The sequence below is a fragment of the Salvia miltiorrhiza genome, chromosome 5 (assembly GCF_028751815.1).
Source record: "Salvia miltiorrhiza cultivar Shanhuang (shh) chromosome 5, IMPLAD_Smil_shh, whole genome shotgun sequence".
Classification (NCBI taxonomy): Eukaryota; Viridiplantae; Streptophyta; class Magnoliopsida; order Lamiales; family Lamiaceae; genus Salvia; species Salvia miltiorrhiza.
The window spans coordinates 26,374,795-26,402,746 of NC_080391.1; the positions used below are offsets into that span (position 1 = coordinate 26,374,795).

General features: G+C 36.1%; 2 protein-coding genes and 1 long non-coding RNA gene across 3 annotated transcripts in view; all 3 read right to left on the reverse strand.

Moving 5' to 3' along the window:
- LOC131024279 (uncharacterized) overlaps nt 1-3,456 on the reverse strand; it is a 42,921-nt gene extending 39,465 nt beyond the window's left edge. The window contains exons 1-6 of the mRNA XM_057953799.1: nt 3,196-3,456; nt 2,040-2,121; nt 1,750-1,853; nt 1,120-1,215; nt 958-1,005; nt 82-132 (exon numbers count right to left, since the gene is read on the reverse strand). Coding sequence (XP_057809782.1) covers nt 82-132; nt 958-1,005; nt 1,120-1,215; nt 1,750-1,853; nt 2,040-2,121; nt 3,196-3,210 — 396 coding nt within the window. The 5' untranslated portion in view covers nt 3,211-3,456. The remainder of the gene's footprint in view (nt 1-81; nt 133-957; nt 1,006-1,119; nt 1,216-1,749; nt 1,854-2,039; nt 2,122-3,195) is intronic.
- Nucleotides 3,457-9,694: 6,238 nt separating this feature from the next.
- Nucleotides 9,695-10,727, reverse strand: LOC131025721 (protein FAR1-RELATED SEQUENCE 5-like). The gene is made up of 3 exons (XM_057955513.1): nt 10,372-10,727; nt 10,215-10,282; nt 9,695-10,122 (listed from the first exon to the last, which is right to left on the reverse strand). Exons 1-3 carry the CDS (start codon nt 10,725-10,727, stop codon nt 9,695-9,697), a joined length of 852 nt encoding a protein of 283 aa, XP_057811496.1.
- An 11,476-nt stretch (nt 10,728-22,203) lies between these two features.
- On the reverse strand, nt 22,204-23,157 carry LOC131024280 (uncharacterized). Its single transcript, XR_009101731.1, has 2 exons — nt 22,780-23,157; nt 22,204-22,669 (listed from the first exon to the last, which is right to left on the reverse strand). It is a non-coding gene; the product is annotated as an uncharacterized LOC131024280 (long non-coding RNA).
- Nucleotides 23,158-27,952: the final 4,795 nt, after the last annotated feature.

The following is a 27,952-nucleotide window of genomic DNA, read 5'->3' on the forward strand; positions in this document are numbered from 1 at the left end:
AGTTAAACCAAATATATAAACTCCATGTGCACTAAAATTTTTCTAAACTTCCAGGAAAAAATTACAGAGTGCAAGTCGTACATTTCCAGGCTTTGATCTTGATAATGCTTCAAGGGTTGCTGATTCTGCTTCCTACATCAGGAGAAAATGTGGCAGCAATAACATTGAGAACAAACATCAAGTGAGACAATGATATTAAGTAATGATGAGGTAAAGTGAATTAATACAATAATATAAACATTTGAATGAAAGTCCCCATCCTCAATATACAATATGACTTTTGAATTTGATAGACTATGGACTATGATCACTTGAGATTATATGTGTTTACTGATTGAGCCAGTCTTGTCACACTGAGTTTCTAAAACAAGGAAGCTTTCTTTGGTAACAAAAGAAAAACACATCATGTTAAATTGCATAACTCAAAGCACAGTCATGCAGACATCTAGCTAATATATCCTGATATATACATGAAGGTTGGACAGGGCGGAGGGAGAAAAAGGCCAACAAAAACAGCCTCTCAGTCCCAGAAGAAAACATATCTGAGATGAAGATAAGAATTCTGGATTTGGAGATCCAGATTCAGCAAGTGAAACAACCGTTTACAAAAGTTCCAAACAGGAACTGAACAGATGATAAGCAAAACACATGCCACGGATTCCCACATACCCAAAAAGCTAATGTGGGAGCTAAAAACCAGTCCCTATCCTTTCACTAGGAACGGAGACCACTTATAGAAAGGTGACGTGTTTGGATAATTAGATAAGGCACTCAAAAGTGTGAATCTATACATAGACTCAAGCAAAGGAACTTTTCAATGAGGTCATCAGATTCCATTTCTGAGGTCTAATGAGAAGCTTTATCAAAGGTGTTCAATGCTTCATTTGTTTATCACTTCAACGGCCAGAACATATTCTGATAAGATAAATGTACATAAATAAAAAGAGACCTACTCACATCAATTTGCTGCAGTTTAGCCTCAAAAAGCCTTTCGCGATCTTCTTCCTTAGATAAAACAAAACAGAGTGCATCAGGGAACAAAAAATGTAAATCATTGAGGATAAATCATGCATTACTGTAATTAAGTTTTCAAGAGGTAAAGCATGAGATAATATGAACCTTCAGAAACCTTCCATCAGAAGCGGGATTTGCAAGAATAAACACTTGATCTATGAGAACAATAACTGGCTCCTTGCCAAGACTTTTCCAAGGTACCTAATGATCAGGAAAAAGAAATCCAATAAGTTATTTTAATTCTTGAACCATATCATATATGTAACGAAAAGCTCATAGATTTCAGTTAAGACAGTCAAAGTGGCCGAGATAATGATCAGATAGGCCACATGTTTTCTGGGCATCATAATTTCTGGGTCCTTGTTCTTTTTTCCCAGATGGGATAAATGCAAATAAATGAAAAGACCAAGCTAAATGACACTACTACAAAGTCTAATAGTATCAGACAAGGAAGGCTTTCAAATCAATTGTGGACCCAACTTTAATCCTCTCCCAGACCTCACCAAGGGATTCCTCCAAATTTCCAAAAATTCTACTAATCCTTTTTAACCAAATAGACCAGCTGAAAGGATAATCATGAACATCTAAAGACATAAATGATGAAGAAGTAACCAACCATGTTTTACAAATTCGACCAACACGATAATCTTGAGATATATAATTGATGGTCAATACAAGTCCTAAATTTTGCAGTAATTTGACCAAGCAAAAAAGTAACCAGAATAAAAAATTCACCTTCAAGGTTATGGTACCAAGAAAACCAGCTTTGACAGTCACTGGAAGCTTCAATGCATTTAATGCTTCTGATTTCAGTTTCAAATCTCTAAGAACCACATCACCTGAGAAAATGCAGTACGTACTAAACATTATCTGTGTCCAAAACTTAAAACCAACACTTCAAATTTAACTATCAGAACTTAAGCCTCAATTGAAGTGAAATAAGATAGTAAACTACTGAAAGTCTATAATTCTAAAGGAATTTAAATGATAAACATGGTAAATCATATTGATTACCAAAAACATACCTTTCCAAACACTGATTCTCAAGGCCTCTGATGACAACCCATGGACATACTCACCCAAGTATCTCCGAAGCAAATGCAAGACCTATAAGAAAAGTAAGCAAAAAAGACATAAGCCAAAATGATTTGGAGAAATGCATAAAGAATTCACCAAAAAGAATAGAAATCAGAAAAATGTTTGGAGCATACTCAGAAAATCTCTCAAATGACATTAAAGCTAGATGACAGTAACACAATGGTCCATCAGATAATATTAAGACCAAGAAAGTGCAGGCCACTAATCAAGTACAAGTCCACTCGTTTAACCCTAGAAATCAGATTTTATAATTGAGAGCATTGGGTGCTTTTTCGTTCTATGTTACAAATGAGCAAGCGAAAATCGGATGCAATAATATTGAGCATGATCCCCTCAGCAGTTTTTAGACTCATCCTGCAGGGAAGACGTATTTTACTCTTATTAAGGGGCAAACAACTGCAACTTTCATCTTCTTTGTCCTTATACAATGCCCTTTCCTCTGTCTACTAGCATCAGTTAAGCATTGACTTTTAAACTACTATTAATCCCAAATTCCCAATATCTATCAAGTTTTTATCTACAGAAGCTTTTAATCTATAATTAAATGGACAATGGCTATAATCCTTCCAAGGCAGACATCAGATAAACTTGCATTTCATCACAAACACTCAGTAGTTTGAAAATTGGCAACTCTCTATATTTTTTCTTAAATTTTCTCACTCTACCTATTTGCTTTTACATAAACTGAGAATCTAATCTGGTTGAACACGTTGAGATTGACGATAACTTACAGCATACCAAACTTTTGAGAATTTACTAAGACTTCATCCAACGCCTAATCACAAAGTAAACAAAATTTCGCACATTTCCAACCCAATAGTGCAGAACAGAAACAGGCCCTTGAAACAAAACAAAACATAATAAATAAATAAATCGGGCAAACCAATTCACACATCCCCACTCACGCATTCGGCCACAGCAAAACCATCTCCCATGCATTCCATTTCCACAACCAATAGAAACTTACACAAAAAAGAAGAAACAATCAAAGCCACTGACGATGACAACTCCAAACGCCCACCACGCAATAAATAGATAAAAGAAATAAAATAAAAAACAAGAATGGCGTAAATATAAACCCACATGTGCTTCGAACATGGTGAAATATCAAGCTGTCGATCGTTTGAGGCGACAGTTTCAGGAGCTGATTCCAGCAGAGAGCGACGATCGCCGGCGGAAAAGAGCCATGAACGAGCAGGACAAACGAGTATTCGATCTGTTGGGTAATCGGTTCTCCTTGGCGATGACGCGAAACGCGGGGAGAATTGGAGAGGAGTCCGAGTGTGTGTTGTGTGTGAAAAAGGAAAAACTGTGGTGGGGTCTTCCAGGTGCTGTGTATTCTAAGCAATAAGCATAGCGTTAGCGCCGGTCCTTTTTGGAAACATTTGCGATTTCGGATCCTTCCGGACCGGGTCGGATCCCATAATGGGCCTCTTTTCTGTTATTCGGCCCTTTTTGGAATTTCGAGATAAATTATTTTCTACTACTATATTCTTTATTTTATTTTATATTTTTTACATGGCTGATGTGCTTGATTGTTTGTATTCTATTTGGCTATAGATTTAAGGTGATTTTTTTTACATGTGTGCTGTACTTGATTCTTTATTGTTTGTTTGTGTTTTCGCATAAAATAAGAAAAAGAATAATGTTTGTCTTGAACTGTGATATCTTGTTAAAAATGGACCTTTTTCTACTAAAGCATATGAGCTATGGGCCTTTTTCTGGAATGAATTGAATGTAGGATCGGACCAAAAACTAGTGGCTTGAGTCAAAAAGGAGAGAGTATAAATAAAACTCAAACTTCTTTTATTGAGCTCAACCCAATAAAGGCAAGATCAAAGCTAACAAAGCTCAACGCTCATTCAATGTTATTATTATATATTATATAAATTCGATTAGTGATTTATGACAATCTCCTTAATTCACTCTCCTACGTGGCTTCATCACAATTTTTTATTTTATTTATTTATAATTCTAAAGCTCTTGGCTTTAATATATAGATCTATGTGGCTTTATTTTTCTTATTTTATACTCCCTCCGTCCCACCTCCATAGTCCACTTCACTTTTTCACACATATTAAGAAAATGCAATAAATAGTGCTTGAAAAATTCAAATAGTACTTGAAAAATACAAAATATATGTAATTATTCAATTTTGCCCTTATTTATTCTATGTTTGACCATATTTAAATAAGGTTACTTTGGTAAAAAAGATATTTAATGCTAACTTAATTTGAAAAGCGGACTATATTGTAGGACATCTAAAAAAGGAATAAGTGACTATGAAGGTGGGACGGATGGAGTATTTATTTCAAAAACACCAAAACCCTAACACATACGCGCAACACAAACATCAAAGCTATGCGACCTGATCATGGCGCCTACTTCAAAGACGCCATCAGCACCGCGTCGGAGCAGAGCCGCCAACCATGGTGCCTGCTTGAAAGACGCCATCTGCATGGCGGAGCCGCTGCATCACAACCCTAATCTACATTCTCATTCTCTCGCGAGCGACCAAGGTGCCTCGTGAGCTCCATATTCTAGCGCGTTTACCTGGATCCAACCATCGAAAATCAATTATAGTTTCTGTGAATCCAATTGCACCGACTTGCAATGGTAATCTCTCTCACTCTCTAAGTCGCCATAATTCTTTCCCAATCTCCATATCCTCTTAATTATTTTAAAAACACAAAATTAATATTTCTCTTTTTATATTTGATTCCTCATTTTAGCGTCTCCACACCACACTGCCATTCTTCTTGTATTTATTTGTTTGATTATTGTTCTTCTTATATGTCAAATTCATTGCATTATCAAAAGCTTCATTAGTCAATTTACTCCATGTTTCTATAATGAGTATTTAATTTTGTATCATTACTGTTTGACTTGCCAATTTATATAATTTGATCTTGCACGCAACTCTTATCTGTTCTAAAATGAAGTTTAATTTATATCGAAGCATGTGACATAGAGGAAGTGTGCCAGGTATTATGGAGTGGGGAAAATGGTAAGAGCTGCAACTGAGGAGGCTGGAGTTGGACGATCATTTGAAATGGTTTTAACTGGGCAACAACAGCTGCGATGTAGTCTGGGAAAGCATTAGCTTAATGGCGATATTCAGAGCAGGCTGAAAATGGGAGTCCATCCACTTCTCCCCCTAACTGGGACAGTGATGATGCAGGTGTGCCATTTTTCCTTTGTAGATTTTCTGACTACTTGTTGGGTCCGGAGGGTCTCGAATAGGTGTATGGGGAGAGAATACACTTATAGGCTATTTTTGTTGAAAATAACTTTTACACAAACTAACACAACCTTTTAGATTAAAAGACTTTGTTAAGGTAAAGGTTGTTGACTGATACTGAAAACTCTTCAGTAAGGAGTTATCAGTTAAGTCTTGAGACTTTAACTGATACACGAAAGGCTTCAGTCAAGTTTGTATGAATAGAGTGATGTTATCAGTCTGGCTGACTATCCTAAGAATTATCAGTTAGACCAATAGCATATACAGCAGAGATAAACTTTTCTTTGAGAAATAGCTTGTGTGATTAATCACGTTTGTCAAAGTTAATGTTTCTCTTTGCAGTTAATCAAATTTCAGTTTACAAATGATTGAGCAAGTAAGAAGGTAAATACTGAAAGCAATAAACAACACTGAGATTTTTACGTAGTTCGAAAAATACTTCCTACATCCACGATCAGTTGATCAGACTGACAAACTTTACTGGGCATGTGCTTACGAGTGCACAGCAAACCGAAACAATTGAAGAGCCTATATTCAGTACCAACACACTGGGTTGGATTTCTCACTCCTAGCATACACTATGCACTAAGATCTCACGGAGACAGAACACTGGTTTGAACTCTTTTTCGACACAAACTCTCAATTCGGTCCGTTGAAAAGATGTTTGAAAACTTGCCAACTAAACCACAAAGAACAAGTTCTCTGCAGTTAATTTTATCTAGGCTTTGGATATGCAATATTTGTCTAAGTTCTAAGAGAATATATGTAATCAGCAGTGACTGATTTTTGGCTTTGTGATTCTCTTATTCGATTCAACATTTGGGGAGGCTTGGTTTTGTTGTGTAACGAATTCGGCAGCGTTTCATCTTATGTTGTTGAATCGGTGAAGATTGAAGTGATCCTCGGGCGCAATTTATAGGAGACGTCTTGAATAGATCCGTTGGCAGAGATGGTCTTCAAGATTTCTTCCGTTAGAGAGTAATTTGAACTTGGGCTGAGGCTTCAATCTTCGAGGTTCCTTGTTTGATGAGAACGGCTAGGGGTGGGAATCGGGTCGGGTTCGGGTACCCTACCCGAAAAAATCGGGTACCCGAACCCGAAAATTGATAAAAAATGATACCCGATCCCGAACCCGATTACGAAATCGGGTACCCTAATACCCGACTCGGGTACCCGAATCGGGTATTCGGGTACCCTAAATTACCCGAGGTGATTTGGATCTAATCAACAATGAAAGGAGAAATTCGGTGCTTTGTTCTTCACAAATAAGTGCCGAAAGTGGCAAATCTTGAAAGTCAAAGTTTGGATCTAATCAACAATGAAAGGAGAAATTGGCATTATATAAAGTCAGTTTTTTTCGACATTTTCTGACCAATATTGATGCCCAAAATGCTTGTCCAGAAATGTCAATAATTAATGCATCCAAACATACTTGCCAGAGCTAGAAGGAGGCCGGAGGAGACGCAGCTGCTGCAGCGGGGCGCCGGGGTTGGAGGTTCAGCTGCGGCGTGAGGCGTCTGGACTGGAATCTCGCCGTCGGTGCAGCGGAGGGAGTGAGATTCAACAGGCGAATTTTTGGAGTGGGCCAGGTGAGGGGCGCAGCCGCGCAGAGACTGGAACGATTTCAGGAGTGGGGCGGCCGGGCGGGAGTACAGAGTTCTAGGGCTGGGCTGGGACGATTTGGGAAGGGAGGAATTTAATTCGAAACGGGAACAGGGGGGTGAGGAGCTTAGCTTAGTTTTAGTTTAGACTTTAGTTTCAATTTTAAGTTTCATATTTAATTTAATTAAATAATTTAAAATCTAATTAATTAAAAAAATCGGGTATTTCGGGTATACCCGATACTCGATCGGGTATACCCGATACCCGATTTTTTCACACCCTAAATACCCGACCCCGACCCCGATCCCGAATTTTTCGGGTACAGGGTACCCGATACCCGATTTTTTCGGGTCGGGTATCGGGTACCCGATTACCCGATCCCGAAATTCCCAGCCCTAAGAACGGCTACTTTGAGGAGCAGTAGATGGGACATCTCTGAAAAGGTAATCACCAAAAGGAATGGCCTCTGCAGAGAAAGGACGATCCTGAGATCTCTGCATTTAATGCGGCTGTATTTCTGGAGTACGTGGCTTCCTTTAAACTTTAGAGGTTCAGTCCGAGAAAGAATGTTTAACTGATACTTGACTTTAGTATCAGTCCGCTGAATCCATGTGGTGCGCATTAAGTAATTAGTCAAAACTGATCCTTCGACTGATAAGTCAAATATCAGTATTTGACTTTGCCTTAAGCATTACATCAGTCGGCATCTTCAGTCTTTAGTGTTATGTCCTTCGTTCTTCAGTCTTCAGTCTTCAGAACAACAACTAAACTAGAAAAAAAACTCTAACACTTGAGTTCGAACTGTTCTAGTCTATTACAAGTGAAACCTATTGATTTTGGTATCATCAAAACTAGGATTAGGATATTTCATTAAGTTCCCAACATATATGTCATAATTCGTGTTCGATAAATAATATATCAATGTGCATTACACACCATAAATATATTCATGAATATAATTTATGATGTGCGACAATTTAGAGAACATTTGTTGATTAATTATATTGTTTGAATGATATAATGTGGTTATTTTATAAACCTTGTTAATTTTTTATATGAATTAAGCTCAGTATTATATATATTAAGAATTTAAATATTTATATTGATATATTGATTAATTAATACTTTAAGTGTCCACTGACTGTGGTACTTTCATTAGATAAAAAAATTTGAGGTCGTAAGGTTTTCAAGATAATGGACTTTATTTGTGTAAATCATTGAACTCGTCATAAAGGTTACTGTTCGACGGTTACTGTTCACGTGTTCATTGAACTCATCATAAAGGTTCGTCAATATACATTAAAGCGTTCAACTAAACGTCATCATATATGTGTAAGAATCGTTTAACATATTATTAATTGAAATATTGTGTGTTCAACTAAACATTCATTATTGAATGATCGTCGGTATTATCTACACCTAATATCTTCCATAATTAAGCAAATCTATTTAAGATAGATACGGGATTTGATATTTATTAATTTACTTATATAACCTTCCAGCATAAGGCGACGTTTAAAATCATCTTCAATCACAACCGTTCAATGAATATATCCAATGGTGATGATTCATTCTCTATTCTTTGATAATATATGCTTCTCCATAGAACTTCTCCATATATATATATATATATATATAGGGTTGGGCTAGGGTGAAAACACCTTTAAGTGTTTATAATAGGAATACAAGATCTTTTTAATCATACGGTCAAGATTTAATTTTTACTTATGGATCGGTTCAAATTAATTTAATTGGTGAATCATACTTTAAAAATTGGCTAAGGGTATTTTTGTAGAAAAACACACGTCTGCTTATCTTCACAACTGCATTCCTCCGAAAATAGAGCCCCATTTATTTGAAAATTGAATTTGCCTGCAAAGTGAAATGATTGCATTAGTTGAAACGTATCTCTGGTAATTAATGACAAATATGATCTAATTTGTGGAGATATTCCAAACAAATAATTTGCAGTGTATGAATTAGGATTCTTAGGGTTTAGTTCCACACTTCATCACTTCCGGCGCTGTTTCCAGGGAACTATTCATAAGCACGAGAATATTAAATTAAACCGGGCTAGAGTATTATTTATCTAGAATGGCGATTACGAAAGCAAAGCGAACTAAATTACAGTCAATGATGTTGTGCCTTTTTATTTGTTTTAATTAAATTTTGTTTGTTGTCTTGCTTGAATGAAAATCGAAATCGGGTTGAATGTTCGATTCGTCCATGGGGTTGGTTGAATGTTCAATTCTTGTGTTTGTATTCATTCCCTTCTGCAATGCCAATACAACGAAAAGCCTCTGCCATCAATGACTTGTTGCGTGACTTCATGTTGCTAGTTGATATAACTTCTGCACTAGCAGCCTTTAGCCATCGATATACTATATATTTGGAAGGAATTAACTTCATTCCCACATTTTGCATAACAACAAACATATGTCGACATAGAAGACCAACCCTCACAAACTTTTTGCAGGAGCATGTAATGGTTTCTTCTGACGCTATAAGCACAACCTTAAACACACCATTAGATCTGTCATCTACGGAGTACCGTTGCTCGTCGTCGTTTGTCTCCATTGACTTTATGCGGCATCTATCAATAGCTTCAATGATCTCCGTTTGAATATCCATAAACACATTTCTGGTGTATATAAGTGAGGCATGGTATTCCAGTGGGGTGTGAGTCTTCAATTGGGGCACCATTGTCTGATCTACAATGCACGCCTGTTTGTAATTATGTCATTGTGCCTCCATAGCACTCTCAAAGTGAATGTAGAATGCAGCGAGATTGGAATTCCGATTCAAGTATCTTCGAAAAAAACTATTCTCGCTTTCGGATAATGATGTCGTTCTAAACAAGCCGCTCATGCTCAAATCTCGAAAGTAGGCAGGTATCCAATACGAACGGAGTGAAAACATATTGGCAAGCCATGTGTTGTCAGTCAACTCATACTGATCTAATACTTCTGTCCATTTCCTTTCAAAATCAGCTGGCTCATCTAATTCCGACCATACGACAGAATGTATCTCGCTTTTCAGTTCGGCATCTTCTCGTAAAGAGTTCGACAATTTCTGAGCAAGCTTCATCATGATATGCCACATACAGAACCTATGTCTTGTGTTGGGCATGACATTTTCAACAGTAATTTTCAACGCTGGGTCTTGATCTGTTATAATCATTGCAGGAGCGGAACCCATGCATTCAATAAACTGTTTTAAAATCCATGAGTATGAACTCACATCCTCTCTGGTTAGTAACCTTGCTCCAAATGTAACACACCCACCATGATTATCCTTGCCGGTAAATGGAGAAAAATCATGTCGTACCTATAACCATTGTAAACGTTATAATACACATGTAAGTCGAATTGCACATTTTTTTAAAAAATTTATACGTGTACAGAAAATTTGATTACCTGTTCGTTGTATACGTGGCATCAAAGAACACCACATCACCAAATAACGAGTAATTTTGAACAGCAACAACATCACTCCAGAACAAACTCTTCACCTTGTGAGTTTCATCAACTAAATATTCACACTTGAAACATTCATTAGTTTCACGTTTACTTAGAAACCTGTCAAGTAGTAGTTGTGCATCAACACCATCCGCGTATGAATTCATGGTGTACGATAGATTTTTAAAGTCCTTGCTGGTGCACCCCACTTCCTCAAAACTTCCAACCAGTTCTTTAAAAATACGAAATGCCCTCACTAGTCCAATATTGGCCTTGGCACACTTCAGCATAATCAACTGATGTGACTCATCCATTTTGCGATTGTATTTCATAAGGTGACGACAATCTTCAGTTACGAGGGAATGATTGTGTAATTCAGAGAAGCTGGTGAAAACATAACAGCCATCATCATTAAGTGTTGTAGTGATACGAGCCTTACAGCCATTTCTGGTAGAGGGTTTCCGGTGTCGTATTTTCTTTTGAACACTTGATTCTGATATATTTTTCTTCGAGTCCGGCTTCACACCCTCTCTTGTGCAGATGAAGTATTGATACAATACTTGTCGATGTTTGCCTCTTTTCATACCCCCCCTACGAGTACCGAAGCCCGCTACATGTCCATACATAGAATAAAACTCATACGCTTCATCCAATGTCGTGAACACTTTACCTACGTATGGTTTCTTACTATCCTCACAAATTGGTAGGTACGAATGAGGACGTCGAAAATCACCATGATTAATTACATCATCTGAAAGTTGTATAGAATAAAACTTAGAAAAATAGGTTTCTTATATAGTATTAATGAAATGCATTGTCTAATACAGTCAGATTTAATCTCAACATGATATTGTTTCACATGAATCAATAGTATGAATTATAAAAGCAAATGAATGAATCAGATCACAATTAAGTCTATTATAAATCTCAACATATAAACTGAACGATCTACTAACAGAGTTAATGGTGACAGAACATTAGCCAGCGAACATCATATGCAATCAATAACTCTACTAAAAGAAAAAATAAAAGAAAATCAGCCACCGGAATTGTAACATGAATCGGACATAGATTGATGATATACATACCACACGACCCCATAATGTTCTTGAAGCCTCGACTGCATTTTCTGGAAATTGAAGTTTTGTGATAATTCAATGTACAGAGGCTCCGTTTCTGGAAATTGAAGATTTCTGGAAATAATAATTGAGTAAGTGATAGGTTAAGTGATAGAGTAATTCAGATTTGGTTTGATATGGAAAGATCATGCAAATAAAAACCAAATCATGTCTAACGGTTTTACTAAATATTAAAATTACATGAATATCCTCATTCAATATAAACGTGTATAATGGGGCTGCAAAATGGGACGAAATCCAGCCATCAAATCTCTTAAAATCAATGGATGATATGTGATCCTATTTTAAACAAAAAAAAACTGTTTTTATTTTAGCCCAACTCTCTCTCTATATATATATATATATATATGGTGTGGTTCTAGAGAGAACTACATTATTTGTGAGAACGGGAGAACCATCAAATCTAATGCATTCACTATAAAAATTAATGCATTCGCTGTTAAAATTAATGCACTCAAAAAAATAAAAAAAAATTGCTCCCTTCAGGATTCGAACCCAGGATCTGCATTCATCCAACAAGATGGTGCATCCACCGTAGATCGTGATGATCGAATGGCTGAAAATGGTTCTCCGTTCTTTTTTTATTTATAGTTCTTTCCTGAACCTCTCCCTATATATATATATATATATATATATATATATATAGGGTGTGGTTCTAGAGAGAACTACATTATTTGTGAGAACATGAGAACCATCAAATCTAATGCATTCACTGTAAAAATTAATGCATTCGCTGTTAAAATTAATGCACTCAAAAAAATATAAAAAATTGCTCCCTTCAGGATTCGAACCCAGGATCTGCATTCATCCAACAAGATGATACATCCACCGTAGATCTTGATAATCGAATGGCTGAAAATGGTTCTTCGTTCTTTTTTTATTTATGGTTCTTTCTTGAACCTCTCCCTATATATATATATATATATAGGCAAAGCCGCAAAGGTTCAATGAAGAATGCCTAAATGTAAGAAAGAAGAGAGAAGTAATCTTGGCCCTCCATATCACTTAATCCGTTGGTCCATATTCATCTTCCAATTCGGCAGATTATTTTATGCTTAAGGTTAGGATAGTTTTTTAATTATATTCATTAAACGGTAATTCCCTAATTAAGCGTTATAGTATATTTATTATTTTAGAAAGATTTTATGTAATATCTTGTTACTTACTGTTCAAACATAAACGCATTACATTTGTTACGTGAATCTAGAAATTCTTTTCAATACCAACATTTTTTCCATTAATGTTAACACTCTTAATCTGAATCGTTATTAACGTTCATTATTTTAAGATTCCAAAATATTCACGTTCGTTGTTCTAAGGTTGCACGTTCAACACATGGTGATATACAAACGCATAATTATAAGTAGATTGAGCAATACATGTTCAAGTTGCATAAGAATCATCATCTCCCGTGATACACCATAAAAATGTTTAACAAGTTATGCAAACAAATCCAAACTAACAATTTTAATTGATATATTAGAACATGACTAATAATTTTAAATTCATTGAAAAACTTTCAACGTTCAATATAATTTTCCCTGTTTATAATATTTTAATTTTTTTCGAATGCTCCAGTTAACATATAATAAAATCCAAATACATAAATTCATCCACACATTGTACGTATTTTTTTTTTTATATCATCGATTTTGAACAATAATAAAAATTGGGATAATTTTCCTCTACAAACTAAACTAACAGAAGTTTTGAAGTTGACATAAAGATAGAACAAAATATAATTGTGATTAGTACTTAGTTTGCTTGTGTATTCATTTGTGTTACATACCAGAAGGTTTTATCTGCAAATGCAATTGTCATGTTTAACACAAATATAAGTTAGTTCATTAAATGGTACGCATATATTCGAGTTAAATATTAGTTGAACACGATGCATAAATTCTTTGAACAAATACTAATTCCAGAGCAAACCTTGTTCAATTTAAATCTTTGATAGTTTCAAGAGATTTAGAGCATAAGATTATCAATAGATCACTAATATGTGTAATGGTAGTTATTGTTCATGAAATTTATAAGGATATTCATGAATCTATAGTTCATGTGCATTTTGCAAGTTCGCAAGTTCATTAAAAAGAATTACAATTATCATGAATTTTGAATATGAAATGTCGAGTTTTGGTGAATAAAACTCTGGATTTTTGGCTGACAATATTTGGGGAAGAAGAGTGGTTCATTAAATTTATAAGGATGTTCATGAAAATATAGTCCATATGCATTTCGCAAGTTCACAAGTTCATTAAAAAGAATAGTGAACACAAACTGGGAGAAAGATAAATTTGTGGGATTTGATTTTACCACAGATTCTGGGAGAAAATAAATATATTTTTTTAAACATCGTACTATGTTATTACAAAAATAAAAATAAAAACTTTTGGGCAAGTAAGCAACTAAAATTATGTGAATCCTTGACAACTAAAAGTCGTACAAATCACCAAAAATTGAATAAATTGGTGAACTTATAGACATCTCATGATGAACTTATGCCAATTTCTCAAACTACAGATCTTTGTGCGTCTTTCAATAACGCATCATTGCCATTCTCTCGAGCCATGGACTTGAAGTTGCAGTTGATTATAGCTTTCACGAAGTAGCTACATCGGGATGGACTGTGATTATATACAAGTAATTCTACAAGATCATAAGTTTTTAATCAATCTCCTAAACTCATTCACTAAGTTAAGATTTTGACAAACATAGCCAAGATTTGAACCTTCTTATTGATATTTCCCAGATTACTCCAAAATATGATGAAAACAGAACAAGATACTCACCTTGGTCACCACCAACAAACTTGACCCAAGTATATGTTGTTGATCATCGAGCATTTCCAATCTCTCGGTCTTGGCTGTTGCAGGGAGTCCCAACTATTAGATTTGTATACTGAAAGCAAGAACCTTTTATGCTTGTATACAATGATTCCTGTGTTCACTATTTTTATCTCCTATCTGTTTGTGTTCATGATTGCATATGTATGTTCTCTATCTCTATATAAGTAGATTATATGGTGTGTTGTAGATCACAAAAGACCATATAATTGGATTAACCTTAAGAGATATAATATAATCACAGCCGAGATGACTTTAGGACGAGTCATCGTTTTAGGCTGCGGTATAGATGGAAGTAGTTTGTCTTGACTACTTATCTATACTGGTACGTCATAACGTATTGATAGGACCACAGTGAGATGTATTCTTCTATCTGACTTAAGTGAAGAATCAAGATCTTGGTGACTTAATAAAATCTTAATACTAATAAGATTTCGAATATATATGTTAATTCGTGTATCACTTTGATTTACTATGAGTGAGAGTTATATAGTAACTTGAGTACTCTGTATCTTGGGTGATAGCGGTTAATATATGATATTTGATTATCTGTATTAGTACTCGTATCCGATATAGGATAATGACATCCCCTTAAGGAGCTCAATAATGTTTATTGCGTTAAACCCTGCAGGTTGATTAAGTTCAGGCGCAATAATAAGGTTTGAGTGGTACTGCTTAAGGATTACAAAGAGATTAATTAATTTAAGCTGTCAGAGCTCTAATTAATTAATGGATGTCGGATATTTTAAATACGGGGATTTAATAAGTCTAAATACAAGCCCCGACTCATCACCGGCAATAAAGGGGTAAGTCAATATTGGTTCTCTAGTGGAATGAACTAATATTTATAAATTAATTATGGTCTGGGCTGACTATAGATAATTAATTTATTTGAGGCCCATCTTTATTCCTTGTATATGGTCCCTGGACTGGCCCAAAGTCTCCTAGCCCTAGAATAGCTGGAATTCGCCCAACACCCTAAAACCTGCGCCCCATCTTCTGTGTTTTATTATAAAATACAGCTGTCAGCTCTCAGGAAACACACACTGATAAATTTAGGGTTTTTGAGAGAGCTGTGAGGCGCAGGAAACATGTGGGAGTTTTCTGGCTTGGGACTTTCATAGCTCGTTGTCCATCCAACGGTGAAAGCTGAGCGGGATACAGTTCAGAAGATCAGAACTGGAGTCATTCGATTCGATCATCGACAGCCTCTGCATACACTTTTCAAGTAAGTATTCCTAACACCTATGTGCAGCTGTTAAATTCACAGGAGCATGTTAGGGATTAATCGTTGTATGATGAATTAATAATAATCCAAGAAACGATCATCGGGCATTAGAGTATTAATTCAATTTAATATTCCTTCACCAACTTCACATTCACCTCTCTAACACTCCCAATCATATGATTCTCCATACCGACCATATCTATCCTCATCTCTAGAACCTCATTCTCCATCTCTCTCATAGCTATTCATATCATCATCTCGGTTTCCATATCGATCATCATCATATCTGTCTCCATATCCTTCGGAGCCTAGATGATACATACCACCCGTAGGAGTACTGCGGAATCTGTTAATTATGATGAACATATTTTACTGATTTGATTAACATATTTTGCTAATTTGAACGTAATTTGTTGAACAAATAGTTATATCATTTGAACTTTGCTAGACTATCCCAAATTGATGAAATTATATTTTTGCTTAGTATAATGAATTTTTAATACGTTTTGTATGAACAAATAGTTATATCCTTTGAACTTTAATGAACAAATCTCATTTTCGTCGAATTTTCATAGTATTTACAACAATTATTTTCGTTTGTACATGTCATAATCTAAGTTCTTCACAATAATTTCATGAACTATCCAGCCGCTCATCAAGTATTATAAGATAGGAAAAAATTCAGTGGAACCAAAGTATTGAAATTTTACAATTCAGATGAACTTAGTATATATTTCTAATGAACTTATTGGAACTTATCAATCTCTATATCTAATTTTCCGCATTGGAATTTCACAATTTGAATGAACTTGTTAGATATTTCTAATGAACTTATTGAAAGTTACCAATCTCCATAACATTTTCCTGCATTGGAATTTCACAATTTGGATGAACTTATTATATATTTCTAATGAACATATTGAACTTATCAATCTCCATAACATTTTCGTGCATTGAAATTTCACAATTTGAACATATGTGCGAACAGTAAGTCAGACAACCAAACCCACCCCGTTTCGGAAATGTGGATATCAGTTCACCTTCGCCCAACACATTTTCTGTTCCAAGAATATCCCCTTCGCCTTCGGATGCTCTTCTATCCGGCTCATGCTCTCTAATATTCGCATGCGAACTCCAATTGGACGCCGGTTATACGAGCACACGCTGCAACGCCCTCTTTAAATATAATTGACTCACTTTCTTCATTTGTGGCACCGCCAACAAGGCCTTTAGTCGCTCAATCCTCTTTGCTATCTCAATTGATTTTGCCATCATTTCCAATTGGCGTGAAGCCTCAAAAGACGTCTGACATTCGACAACTACAACATTTTGTTACTGATTCTTGCAGACAACCTTACTCCCACCACTCATGATCTTTAGTGCATCACGGCTTGAACCAGATCCAGATGAGCGCGATTTCATTTCCCTTTGCTGTTGGCTCCTCAAGTCACTGCTAATTTAAAATCTTGCCAAACGAGTCAAAATTTAAATAAATCACACACATACCTATTTGTACCTTCCCATTTCCCTTATATGCCCCTTGTCTAGTTCCTTGCTGCAGAGAGATTCCATCTATTTGAAAATTTGTAAGTGTTAAAACTCCACTTCAAAAATAAATTATGTTATGAAGATAGTTCAACGAATAATACAATAGAGTTCTTCAGACAAGGTTTCGAACTTTAAATTGTTCACCTTCTGTGACTGGATTCTCAAATGTCATTTTTTTTACGTTTTGTCACCTGATCCTTTGGAGATAACTCTACCAATAGCAAGACAAAAAAATCTTGGTAAACAATGGGTCATAAAAATTCAAAGGACAATCGTAACTCTTCATAATAACTGATTTTTACGAACCCTCGTCATTTTCCTCTTGAACTTCATTCTCTGCATCTGTGAAAGTTGAAAAAAAATTATTGACTATTGCTTTTATACTCAAGTTGATTAGTATTAATATAATATAAACTAACCTGCAAAACTAACATTATCAAAAACCTTCTTGCTTGCATCTGTAGACATAAATGTAATATAATCAGATGCCTTTTTAAAAGGAATATTATTTGAAAACTATCATTCCAATGTTAGCATGATCATTATATTATAGTCAAGGATTTGTTTGATTTAATTTTTAAAAAATTCTCCAATTGTATAATCCAATATAATTAGCAACTTTTATTTAAAAACATACCTGACCCAACAACATCATGAATTATCACATCTGTTTTCTTTCTTTTCACTTTGTCTCCCTGTTTCTCCCAGAACTTTGGATCTTTACCCATGACTGTACCTCAAATATAGGTAATTACCCAACGATGGAAATAATGAGAATTTTCAGACAATCAGTTTCTTGCTTCACTTTTGAAACTGCTGAAACAAATAAAATAATGGGCATGTAAGTATATCCACAGATTCAGAAATAATGGAACCAATAAACAACAATCAGTTTTTATAATTACACAAACATAAGACAACCATTTATAAAATTATACCACTGATACTAGTTATACATCCCCTCTTTCGACAAAAAAACATAGAAAAAATCAAAATCCTAGTCGTGATAATCAATCGAACATGAATAAACAGAAATTGGACCACAACAGTATATAATCAATCATTTTTATCGATTTTGTCGAACCTGGAGAATGGAGTCATGAAATCCACAGAGTATATTAGCAAAGTAAACAAATAATGTCTCAATAGATGTTTTAGGCACATAGGTTGCCAGAATTACAAGCGAAAAAAATACGATTTCACAAATCGTGCGAGTGAGGACAAAACACGCTAGAAAAGACTCGTATTGGTCTGTGGTGACAGCCGTTAACTCTGGAGCCGGGCTGTTACAGGTGGTATCAGAGCCGAACCTCTCCCAGTACGGTGTGGTTCGGGGACGAACCAAGCGGAAGCTGGTGGGCCTGTGACGGCCCGGGGACGAAGTACGGAGTGATCGCCGATGCAAAGAGGCACGGACAAGAAGCGGCTCCGGTTAAGACTTCCAAGCGGAGAGGCGCAGGGATGAACCGGAACACACCCGAACGAGAGGGATTCTGAGAATATGTTGGAATGGGACTGCATATTCGATGATAGCTTAAAGGATTTGATTGGGCTACTCATATCAATAAGATGCATCTTCTTTTCTGATGCCCACACGGAAGAAACTCCAAGGTTAAGCGTGCTTGGCTTGGAGCAATTTCAGGATGGGTGACCCCCTGGGAAGTTTCTCATGGAGCGTGCGAGTGAGGACAAAACACGCTAGAAAAGACTCGTATTGGTTTGTGGGAACAGCCGTTAACTCTGGAGCCGGGCTGTTACAGATTTCATCGAACCTGGGTATTTGAGTCATGAAACCCACAAAGTATAGTAACAAACTAAACAAATAATGTATCACTAAATTTTGTAGGCACATATGTTGTAGGACTTACAAACGGGAAAAAAAAATCGAATTGCCAATCGGGCCAACTAATCGAACATCAAAGAAAACCTGAAATTGGACCGCAACACACAAGCAATAAATTACAACAATTTCGTCGAACCTGGTTTTTCCAGTTTCTGGGAATTCATCCTGATACCCGTAGAAACCAATTGGAGGGTGATGCAAATATGAAAACCCAATATCAGATGAACTGGGCAGCATCAAGAATTCGTAGGAATCGACTTCGTTATTCATCTTCAATGGAATTTGCGAAAGATTAGGGATTGAATTATGTTTCCTAAATTAAGATATGATGTATTTTACATCTATAACCTTTACTTTTGTAAATCTAATGATTTCGTAAGCATGTCATCAAATAATGGTAATTAGCTGCAAAATGGTACCCGTCAGATTTGATGAAATGAATGGCTAGGATCTCTTCTTCTTTCTTTATCTAAGGGGCACTTTTTTATTGAGTGCAACCCTATATATATATATATATATATATAGGGGAGAGCTAAAATAAAAACACTTCTTAAAATATAAAATATAAACAATTTTCAGCCCTTAGATCATCAATATCTACGGTTGATTCGTAACCTTGTTGAATGAATTCGTGGTCCTGAGTTCGAATCTCAAAGGTAGTAAAAATTTATTTTTCACAATTCGTAACCCTGTTAGATGAATTCATACGTGTTCTACATAAAATTCGTACATTGAAAAATATTTTTATTTTTATTTTAAGAAGTGTTTTCACGGTAGCCCTTCCCTATATATATATATATATTCAACTATATATATATATATATATTCAACTATATATATATATATATATATATATTTGACGATATTAATGATTTTTTTTTCACAATCCTTCATATACTCGAATTCATGCCCGTTTATATCATGTTCATCCAAATTTTTTATTTGTGCAAATAATTTTAATGTGTATTCACAAATTATTATTATCTGAATAAATAATAGAATCTTCACCTAATTTATATTTTTATTAATCCAGTAACTAATTATGCAGAATTTAAGTCTTAATCGCTTAAATAAAATTTATCCTTATTGTTAGGTTTTTTGCGTTAGAGTTTTAGCGAGCTGAAGCTTTAGGCTTCCTGCTCCTTTTCGTTTTTCTTTCTTTGACGAGCTTCTTTTGGAGTCTCGGATCCCTTGTCTGCGTTCTTGTTCTTTCACGTGTTTTTTCTCTTTTCCTTTTTATATAAAACCTCAATTTAATAATAATCGCTTAAATAAAATTAGTAATCCATGTAGCATTTTATTTTTTTTCATTACTACGTTTGTGTATCAAGAGTTATTTCAAAACCTATACACATTAATCTTTTTGTTCTTTGTGCGATAAACAATAATTATAATGTATTTGAATATTGTTCAAAATGTACCTAAATAAGAATTATATTTGTTCGAATAAGGATATTAATTTGTTGAATAACTTTCTTTGTACGATAAACATAATTATATTGTATTTTAATATTATTAAAAATGTACCCAAATAAGAATTATATTTGTTCGAATAAGGATATTAATTTGTTGAATAACTTTCTTTATACGATAAACATAATTATATTGTATTTTAATATTGTTAAAAATGTATCCAAATAATAATTATATTTTTGCGAATAAGGATTATAATTTGTTGAATAACGTAACTGTTACTCATAGATTGTGAATAAGGAAAATATTTTGTTGAATAAAGTAGGATTATTCATGAATATATCGTATTCGAATATTGTTCAAGGTGTACTGAATAAAAATCATATTTATGCGAATAAAGAAAATAGTTTGCTGAATAAAGTAGGATTATTCATGATTATATCGTAATCGAATATTGTTGAAGACGTACCAAATAAAAATCATATTTATGTGAATAACGTAAATATTATACTGAATAAAGTAATATTATTCATCAATATAATATGCAAATGGGGTAATTGCCCCTAAATACATAAACTTTCACAAATTTCTGAAATTGCACACCACATTTAAATTCAGCCCCACAATACATAAACTTTGATATTTTTCTGATTATTCCCATGGCACCGGAAACCCCCAATTGGAGAGATGATGTGGACGCCAGATTATCTACGTGGACTCGCCGGACGCCACATGGAAACGAAAATTAAAAATGACGTCGTTCCTAGTAATTTGAAGAAATCAAGTCTGAAATTCTCTCCCTCGACTAAAAAAAAGGTCTGAAAGTGCCTCTTCCCTTTAGAAGTTAGCCCTAATCTGGAGAGAAATCAAATGAGCGTTGCGTCTGTCTTCTTTGAGAATCAGAGGCACTCCTTGGTGCAAGCCCTAATTGCTTCCTCTGAACCAGATTCGCGAGCTTTACCACATTGCGAACCAGAGCGTCGCGTCTGTCGCGAGCTTGAGAGAGCCGCGTTCGTAAAGATGCCCTAATTGCGTCCGTGAAGAGCCGCGTCTGTCGCGAACTCGCAGGCATTGAAGAACCAGAGTCGAAGGACTCAAGCAGAGCCCTAATTCGAAGAAAGCGCCCTAATTGGTGATGGAGCAGAGAGGAGCAATTAGGGCTCGTGAGTTCGCGAATCTGGTTCTTGAATCTCCCCTAGTCGACAATTTCAGAAGCTGGCACTCAGAGAAGACAGGGAAGACGACAGACGCGGCGCTCTCGATGCTCCTCAGATTAGGGCTTGAAGGGAAGAGGGGATTTCAGACTTGATTTCTTCAAATTACTAGGAACGACGTCGTTTTTTAATTTTTGTTTCCGCGTGGCGTTCGGCGAGTCCATGTAGATAATCTGACGTCCACGTTATCTCTCCATTTGGTGGTTTCCGGTGCCATGGAAAAAATCAGAAAATATCAAAGTTTATGTATTGTGGGGCTAAATTTAAAAGTGGTGTGCAATTCCAGAAATATGTGAAAGTTTATGTATTTAGGGGCAATTACCCCTATTCAAATAGTGTTGTATTAACCACTCATGAATCAAAATCTATAACATACAAGCAATATTAACAGCCAACATATTGATATGAAATTTCAAAATTCCGAAAGACAAAAAATCTAATTTGAAAATCCATCTGCCTTGCCTTCGTTTATCTATCTAGGCTATTAACAATTATGGATTACATTCATAAAAAAAACAAGTTTGATAATACACAACATTAAGAATTGCAGTAGCATAACTAGTCCAATGAATAAAACATTTTTATTATAGTAAGCAAATGTGCTAAGATACCAAAGTTTCAAGAAAATCATTGGTAGTTTAACAAAGAAGCATCACGGAACTAGAAAAACATACCAAATACAAGTAATTCTAAACAAAGAATTGTAGTCACAGAATGATCAAGACCCCATATCAAAATTCCTTTCGCAAACAACAGGCTGGCTTCACACTTCGCATATCTGAGCAGGCCACTCCGGTAGTGACCAACGTTGTGTGTGTGCAGTGGCCTTTGTTATCCCTCGAAGACTTCAATTCCTTTGATTCCTTAGTCGTAACGCCTCGAGAAGCTTCGTGCTCTAAATAATACGCTCCAACTCCAACAATCTTCATATTGCACAAAGTCGACAGAAAATCAGGAAAATCCGTGTATTTCCCCTTCCAACGCGCTGGAACGGGGCCGAGACCTTCGTCAGAGAAACTCTTCATCTATAAAAATGAGTCGTCATTTTCAGAAAGATGGAATTTCAGATCGCTTACACAATCTTCATTATCCGAAATATAAAATAAACAAGCAACAAAATAAAGTAACAACTTACCCTCTTTAACGGATCGTCGCCGGAAACCACAGGAATCAATCAATCTTCGAAGCTTATGGAGTGGAATCGCCGCGGCTCCGTAGATGGGGGGTAGGGTCAATGTGGCTGTATACCTAGGGTTAGAGACATGGGTGTGATGATGGAAGGTTTATGGATAAATTCCTTAATTATCGCCAAGATAATTTAGGATGGTTATTCAGTGAAATTCCTATCACATTCTTGCCCTCAGCGTGAAGAATTATGATTTTTTGGATTTTTGGTTTATCTTTTATTTTAATTGAAAAGATCTGAATTTGTAATCTAGTCCGTTGATTTCCTCTAAATCAATGGTTAAGATATGTTCTTTATTCTCTACTCTAAGGGCCTTCTCCATAGATCCCATCCTAGCATCCCTATATATATATAAACCCACTACATAAGTACATATCACTTTTTCTGTAACAATAATAACCGAATATGTATAAAATTTTGTTGTAACCGTAGAAGCTTTTCCTTTAAAGTAACAGGCATTACTTTAGTAAATAAAATTACAAAATTAACCCATTTTTTTCCAATTCCAATTATATCCTTCGAATTGAATTTAATTATATTTACTTCTCCTTTTATATATACTACTAGCATTTGCACTCGTGCGACGCACGAAAAATATTTTTATATTTTATTATATATAAAATTGATTATCATTTAATTATTATAAAAATTCTAAATAAATATATTTTAGTTTAATACTCCCTCCGTCCACGAAAGAACTTCCTATCTTTCCTTTTTGGGACGTCCACAAAAGAACTTCCTACCTATTTATCGACTATACCCCACCACTTATAATCCTCTTACTTTTCACTTTTCACTTTTCACTTTTCACAACTCCCAATATTAATTATAACACCTTTTCACCACTCCCAATACACTCAACTACCTTTTATCCACTCTCAATACACTCAACAATATTTTTTCTTAAAACTCGTGCCACTCCCTCCTAGGAAGTTCTTTCATGGACGGAGGGAGTATAAAATAATAAAGAATAATTCATATTAATAAAAAAAATGATATTGTGAAAAAAGAAAACAATATAAGTTAAAAGATAATTGAAAAAAAAATAGATTTATTCAAAAAAAAAAAGAGGAGAGAGGAGAGAGAATTTTCTTAAGTTATAATCTTTAAATAAATATATATTTTTTATATTTTAAATCCAATATTTACATAACATATACTCCCTCCGTCCATGATTTAATGCCCTATTTGGGTGTGGGCACGGAGACTAAGAAAACTGAAAAAGGTGATGTGGATGAAATATAAGAGTAGCGATTAAGAGGTTAGATTACTTTTACTAATTTTGTATTAGGAGATTGTTTTTAATTTATGAATTTATTTTTAATGGCATTTGGGATTATGTTTTTATTTCCAAATTAGATTTCCAGTTTATTAATCTATGGTTACTGACTTATAATTTCGATATTTTTTGCCTTTTAATTTTCTGTCCATTTTTCAAGATTCGAAAATGAGATTCTAATTCGGATGTATACACACAATTAATTCAAGATTTGAAAATTAGATAAAAAAAAAACCTGACATTAAAAGCCTGAGTTAAAAAATGAGGCAAAATGAATTTTCATTGCATTTGGAGGAATTCTGTCAGAACACTGCAATTCAGATTCCATTCTTTCGAAACATGCAAGTTCACCCAACCTCTATAAATACAACCATAAATTGGCAGTGCATTCAAGTCTCACAAAACAGTAAAAATGGCCATAGAAAGGGCTAAAATCAAAGGTGATGACAGAAACAAGTTAGCACAGGGCTTATTAAGCATAGCCTTGGAGGTAAGCTTGAATTTGGTGCCAAAAAGGAGGCAGCCCTTCTCTTCAAAGTGGATTTGAAGACAATTTGGAGGATTTGGAGTCAAGTATCAAACCAAAGAGCTTGTGGTGTACCAGTCCAGGTAAAATCCATTAGAAAAGGTTGTTCATACAAAAATAAAATGCTTGTTGATGTTGAAAAAGTAAAAAATCTTTATGTGCTTCAAAGATCATCAATGAGAATCATGTCTACAAACCTAGGTGTGTCTAAATCTTTGATTCACAAGTGGGTAAAGGAGAAAAAGCTGAAACCACACACAAATGCTATAAAACCCTTTCTTACCCCACAAAATAGGCTGTCAAGACTGAGTTGGAGCCTAAATCAGCTTAGTTCAATAACTGAGGGTGGTTTTATAAAGTTTCAAAGTATGTACAACACCATTCACATCGATGAGAAATGGTTTTACCTTACAAAAACTAAGGATAGGTATTACCTCATGCCGGATGAAGAGTGACTCAACCCAAAACACCTAAGGGATTGACTCGCAATCGTACGAGGTCGTCCTAGTGTAATAAGCTAACCGAAATCGTCTCTCAAGGAAGGCTAAAGAGGGCTCTGATCATGCTACACACAGAAAACAGGAAATAACCTAAACACTCTAATCAGAAGGTTGGGTCTGACACTCTCTCTCCGGTTAACTAATTCGTAATTAAAATAAAGCATATAAATTTATCTAGGCGAAAGATAGGAAGCAGGTAAAGAAAGCAATAAGACAACATAGAGAACTAGGGTTCTAATCTAACAATCTAAAAATCAATAATTAAATCCAAAATCATAAAGCAACAATTATCTAGGCAAGGAAAATAAACAAGCATTCAAATCTATGGCAAACACTAATCATGATTTTTCATAAGGAACATGTAAATGAAAAGCGACACAAATTCAACTGAGTATTACTCTAACAAATCAACCACCGATCTAACTATACTAACTAGACAATAAGACTAACAAATCATAAATCAATGCTAAATATCATTATCAAAACGTGTTCAATTATCTAGGAAAAGAGCAACCAAGAAAGCTTGAAGAATTCGATAAATCAATAGATAGAACTTACAATTGATTAAAGGAAACGGCGATCTAGCGTAATTCGAGAGTTTCTAATGTGTTTCTCCCTACCAAAACTCTAAGAAAATACAATAAAAATGGAGCTGGAGGCTGGATGGGAGCATAAACCCCTAATAAATGGGTTTTAAACCCTAAAAAACGTAACTGTCAGGTCGCGCAGGTGGCCATGGCCGCCCGGGCGGCGGCCGCCACCAGGCGGCGCCGCCGCCTATGCCCTTCGCAGAATGGGCACGGCGGGCGCCGGCCACTACAATGCGCAGCGTTTTTGTTTTGGTCCGTTCTCCCTCGTTTCAAGTCGGATTTTAGATCCATTTTCGCCTACGAACTCGTATCGAGACGAACTTCGATTCTTTTGCGTACCATTCAACTAAATTCTGACTTTATTTTTGTCCACATATCAATCAATTTGAGCGGAAAATCCTGAGACAATAAAATTAGCACAAAAGCTCAAATCAGTCAACTCTTGAGTGAAAGAGACCAAAAATAAAAGTCAATATAACACGTAAACACCCAGAAATTCATCACAAAATAGGGCTAAACAACCCCCCCACACTTGATCCTTTGCTTGTCCTCAAGCAAAGTGACGACACAAAATGATACTCCCTCCGTCCCAATAATGAAGTCTCCTTTGTTTTGGGCACGGGTATTTAGGAGAGGTAAAGTTGATGTTAAATTAGTAGGGACCACATAATTAGTGTTTTAATTAATGTTATTTTATTTCTTAATTAAAGCAACTAATTCCTTCTTCCTCTTCCATCTGGAATCCGCCCCAAAACATGCAAGTTCCACCGGCCGCAAACATACACTCAATTTCTTCTTCCACCGAGTTCCACCGGCCGCAAACATGCAAGTTCCACCGGCCGCAAACATACACTCAAGTTCCACCGAGTCGCCGCCCTTATTCCTTCTTCCTCATACTCAATTTCTCAAAATCGAGCCCAAATTTAGTGGACCAGCCGGCAGTCACCTTCTTCCCCAAATTCCACCGGCCGCCAGAAATCAGAAGCTCCTCCTCCAATTCCACCGGTCACCACCACTATCAGAAGCTTCCCTAAACTCCCTTCGTCTCATCTCAGAGACGCCGCCGGAGCCACCACCATTTTCCCCCAAATCTGCAAAATCAAGCTCAGAAATCCACCGCACCACCGCGCAACCCTACCACCTCTGAGGGGCCGTCGTGCCGCCGCACCGCCTTCGAGGAAGAGAGTAGAGAGAGAGAGGCGGTGGAAGGCAGAGTACATACAGAGAGTCGCCTTTTGCAGAGGGCGGCGCCGCCGCTTGAAAAATGGGCGGCGGCTGGCTGCGCCTGCGCGGATGTGTCTGGGAGAGGGAGTCGGTGGAGGCGGAGGAGATCAGAGGGTTGAGGCGGTGGATGCAGACGGTTGAGGCGGTGGAGAGATAGGAGGCGGCGGCGCCTCGTCGACGCCAGGAGAGGGCAGAGCCCTGGTCGCCGGAAAACGGACGGCGAGGCAGAGGCCTTGTCGCTGCGGTCACCGGGAGAGAAGAGGAACGGCGGTGGTGAGGCGGCGGTGGTGAGGCGTCCGAGAGAGAGAAGTGGCGAAGAGAGAGAGAGAGAGTGTCAGAAAGAGAGTGAGAGAGAGAGAGAGATTAAAGTTAGAAAGAGAGAGAGAATGCCTAATTAATTGAAGTAATTGTATTGTAATTTATGCCAAAAAAGGAAAGGAGACTTGAATATTGGGACGGCCCAAAAAGGAATAGGAGACTTGAATATTGGGACGGAGGGAGTAGTTCACAAGAAAACTTCCTCACCATTCACATCTCCAACCAATCTAAGTCTCTTAGCCTTTTACATTCCTCACGAGATGTTTATTGTTAAGATTTTAAGAAGCAACAACCACATGATACAATTCAATTCGATTAGACCCGATTCTCCGCTAGAGGTGATTTTTCTAATGTGATTGCCTTTATAATCAAATCCCATTTTCCTTGAAGATGATAAACAATCAAACCAAATCTAATTTTATACATCTTTCTTTTCAAGGTGATGTTATTCCATTCTCAATAGATGGGCCAACTTTCGTGAGATCAACACTTTTGGAGGTAATCCAAAATGTTCTCACGTGGTTTTCCATGCTCATAACACTACCGTCAGAGGAGCAGAGACCCAGAGCTATAGAAAACTTCACAACAAACCAACATTCAAACTCAAGGGATAAGATCGTAGGCTATCACAATGAAAACACTCCCTCTAGCATCTACCGGACAAATCACGTCAAGAATAGCTCAT

Coding starts and splice junctions, on each gene's coding strand:
- LOC131025721 (XM_057955513.1), bottom strand. CDS start 10,727: ATGGATGAGTCACATCAGTTGATTATGCTGAAGTGTGCCAAGGCCAAT. Junction 10,283..10,371: donor GCCACGTATACAACGAACAG/GTAATCAAATTT, acceptor CAATGGTTATAG/GTACGACATGATTTTTCTCC. Junction 10,123..10,214: donor TGTGTTACATTTGGAGCAAG/GTTACTAACCAG, acceptor TGATTATAACAG/ATCAAGACCCAGCGTTGAAA.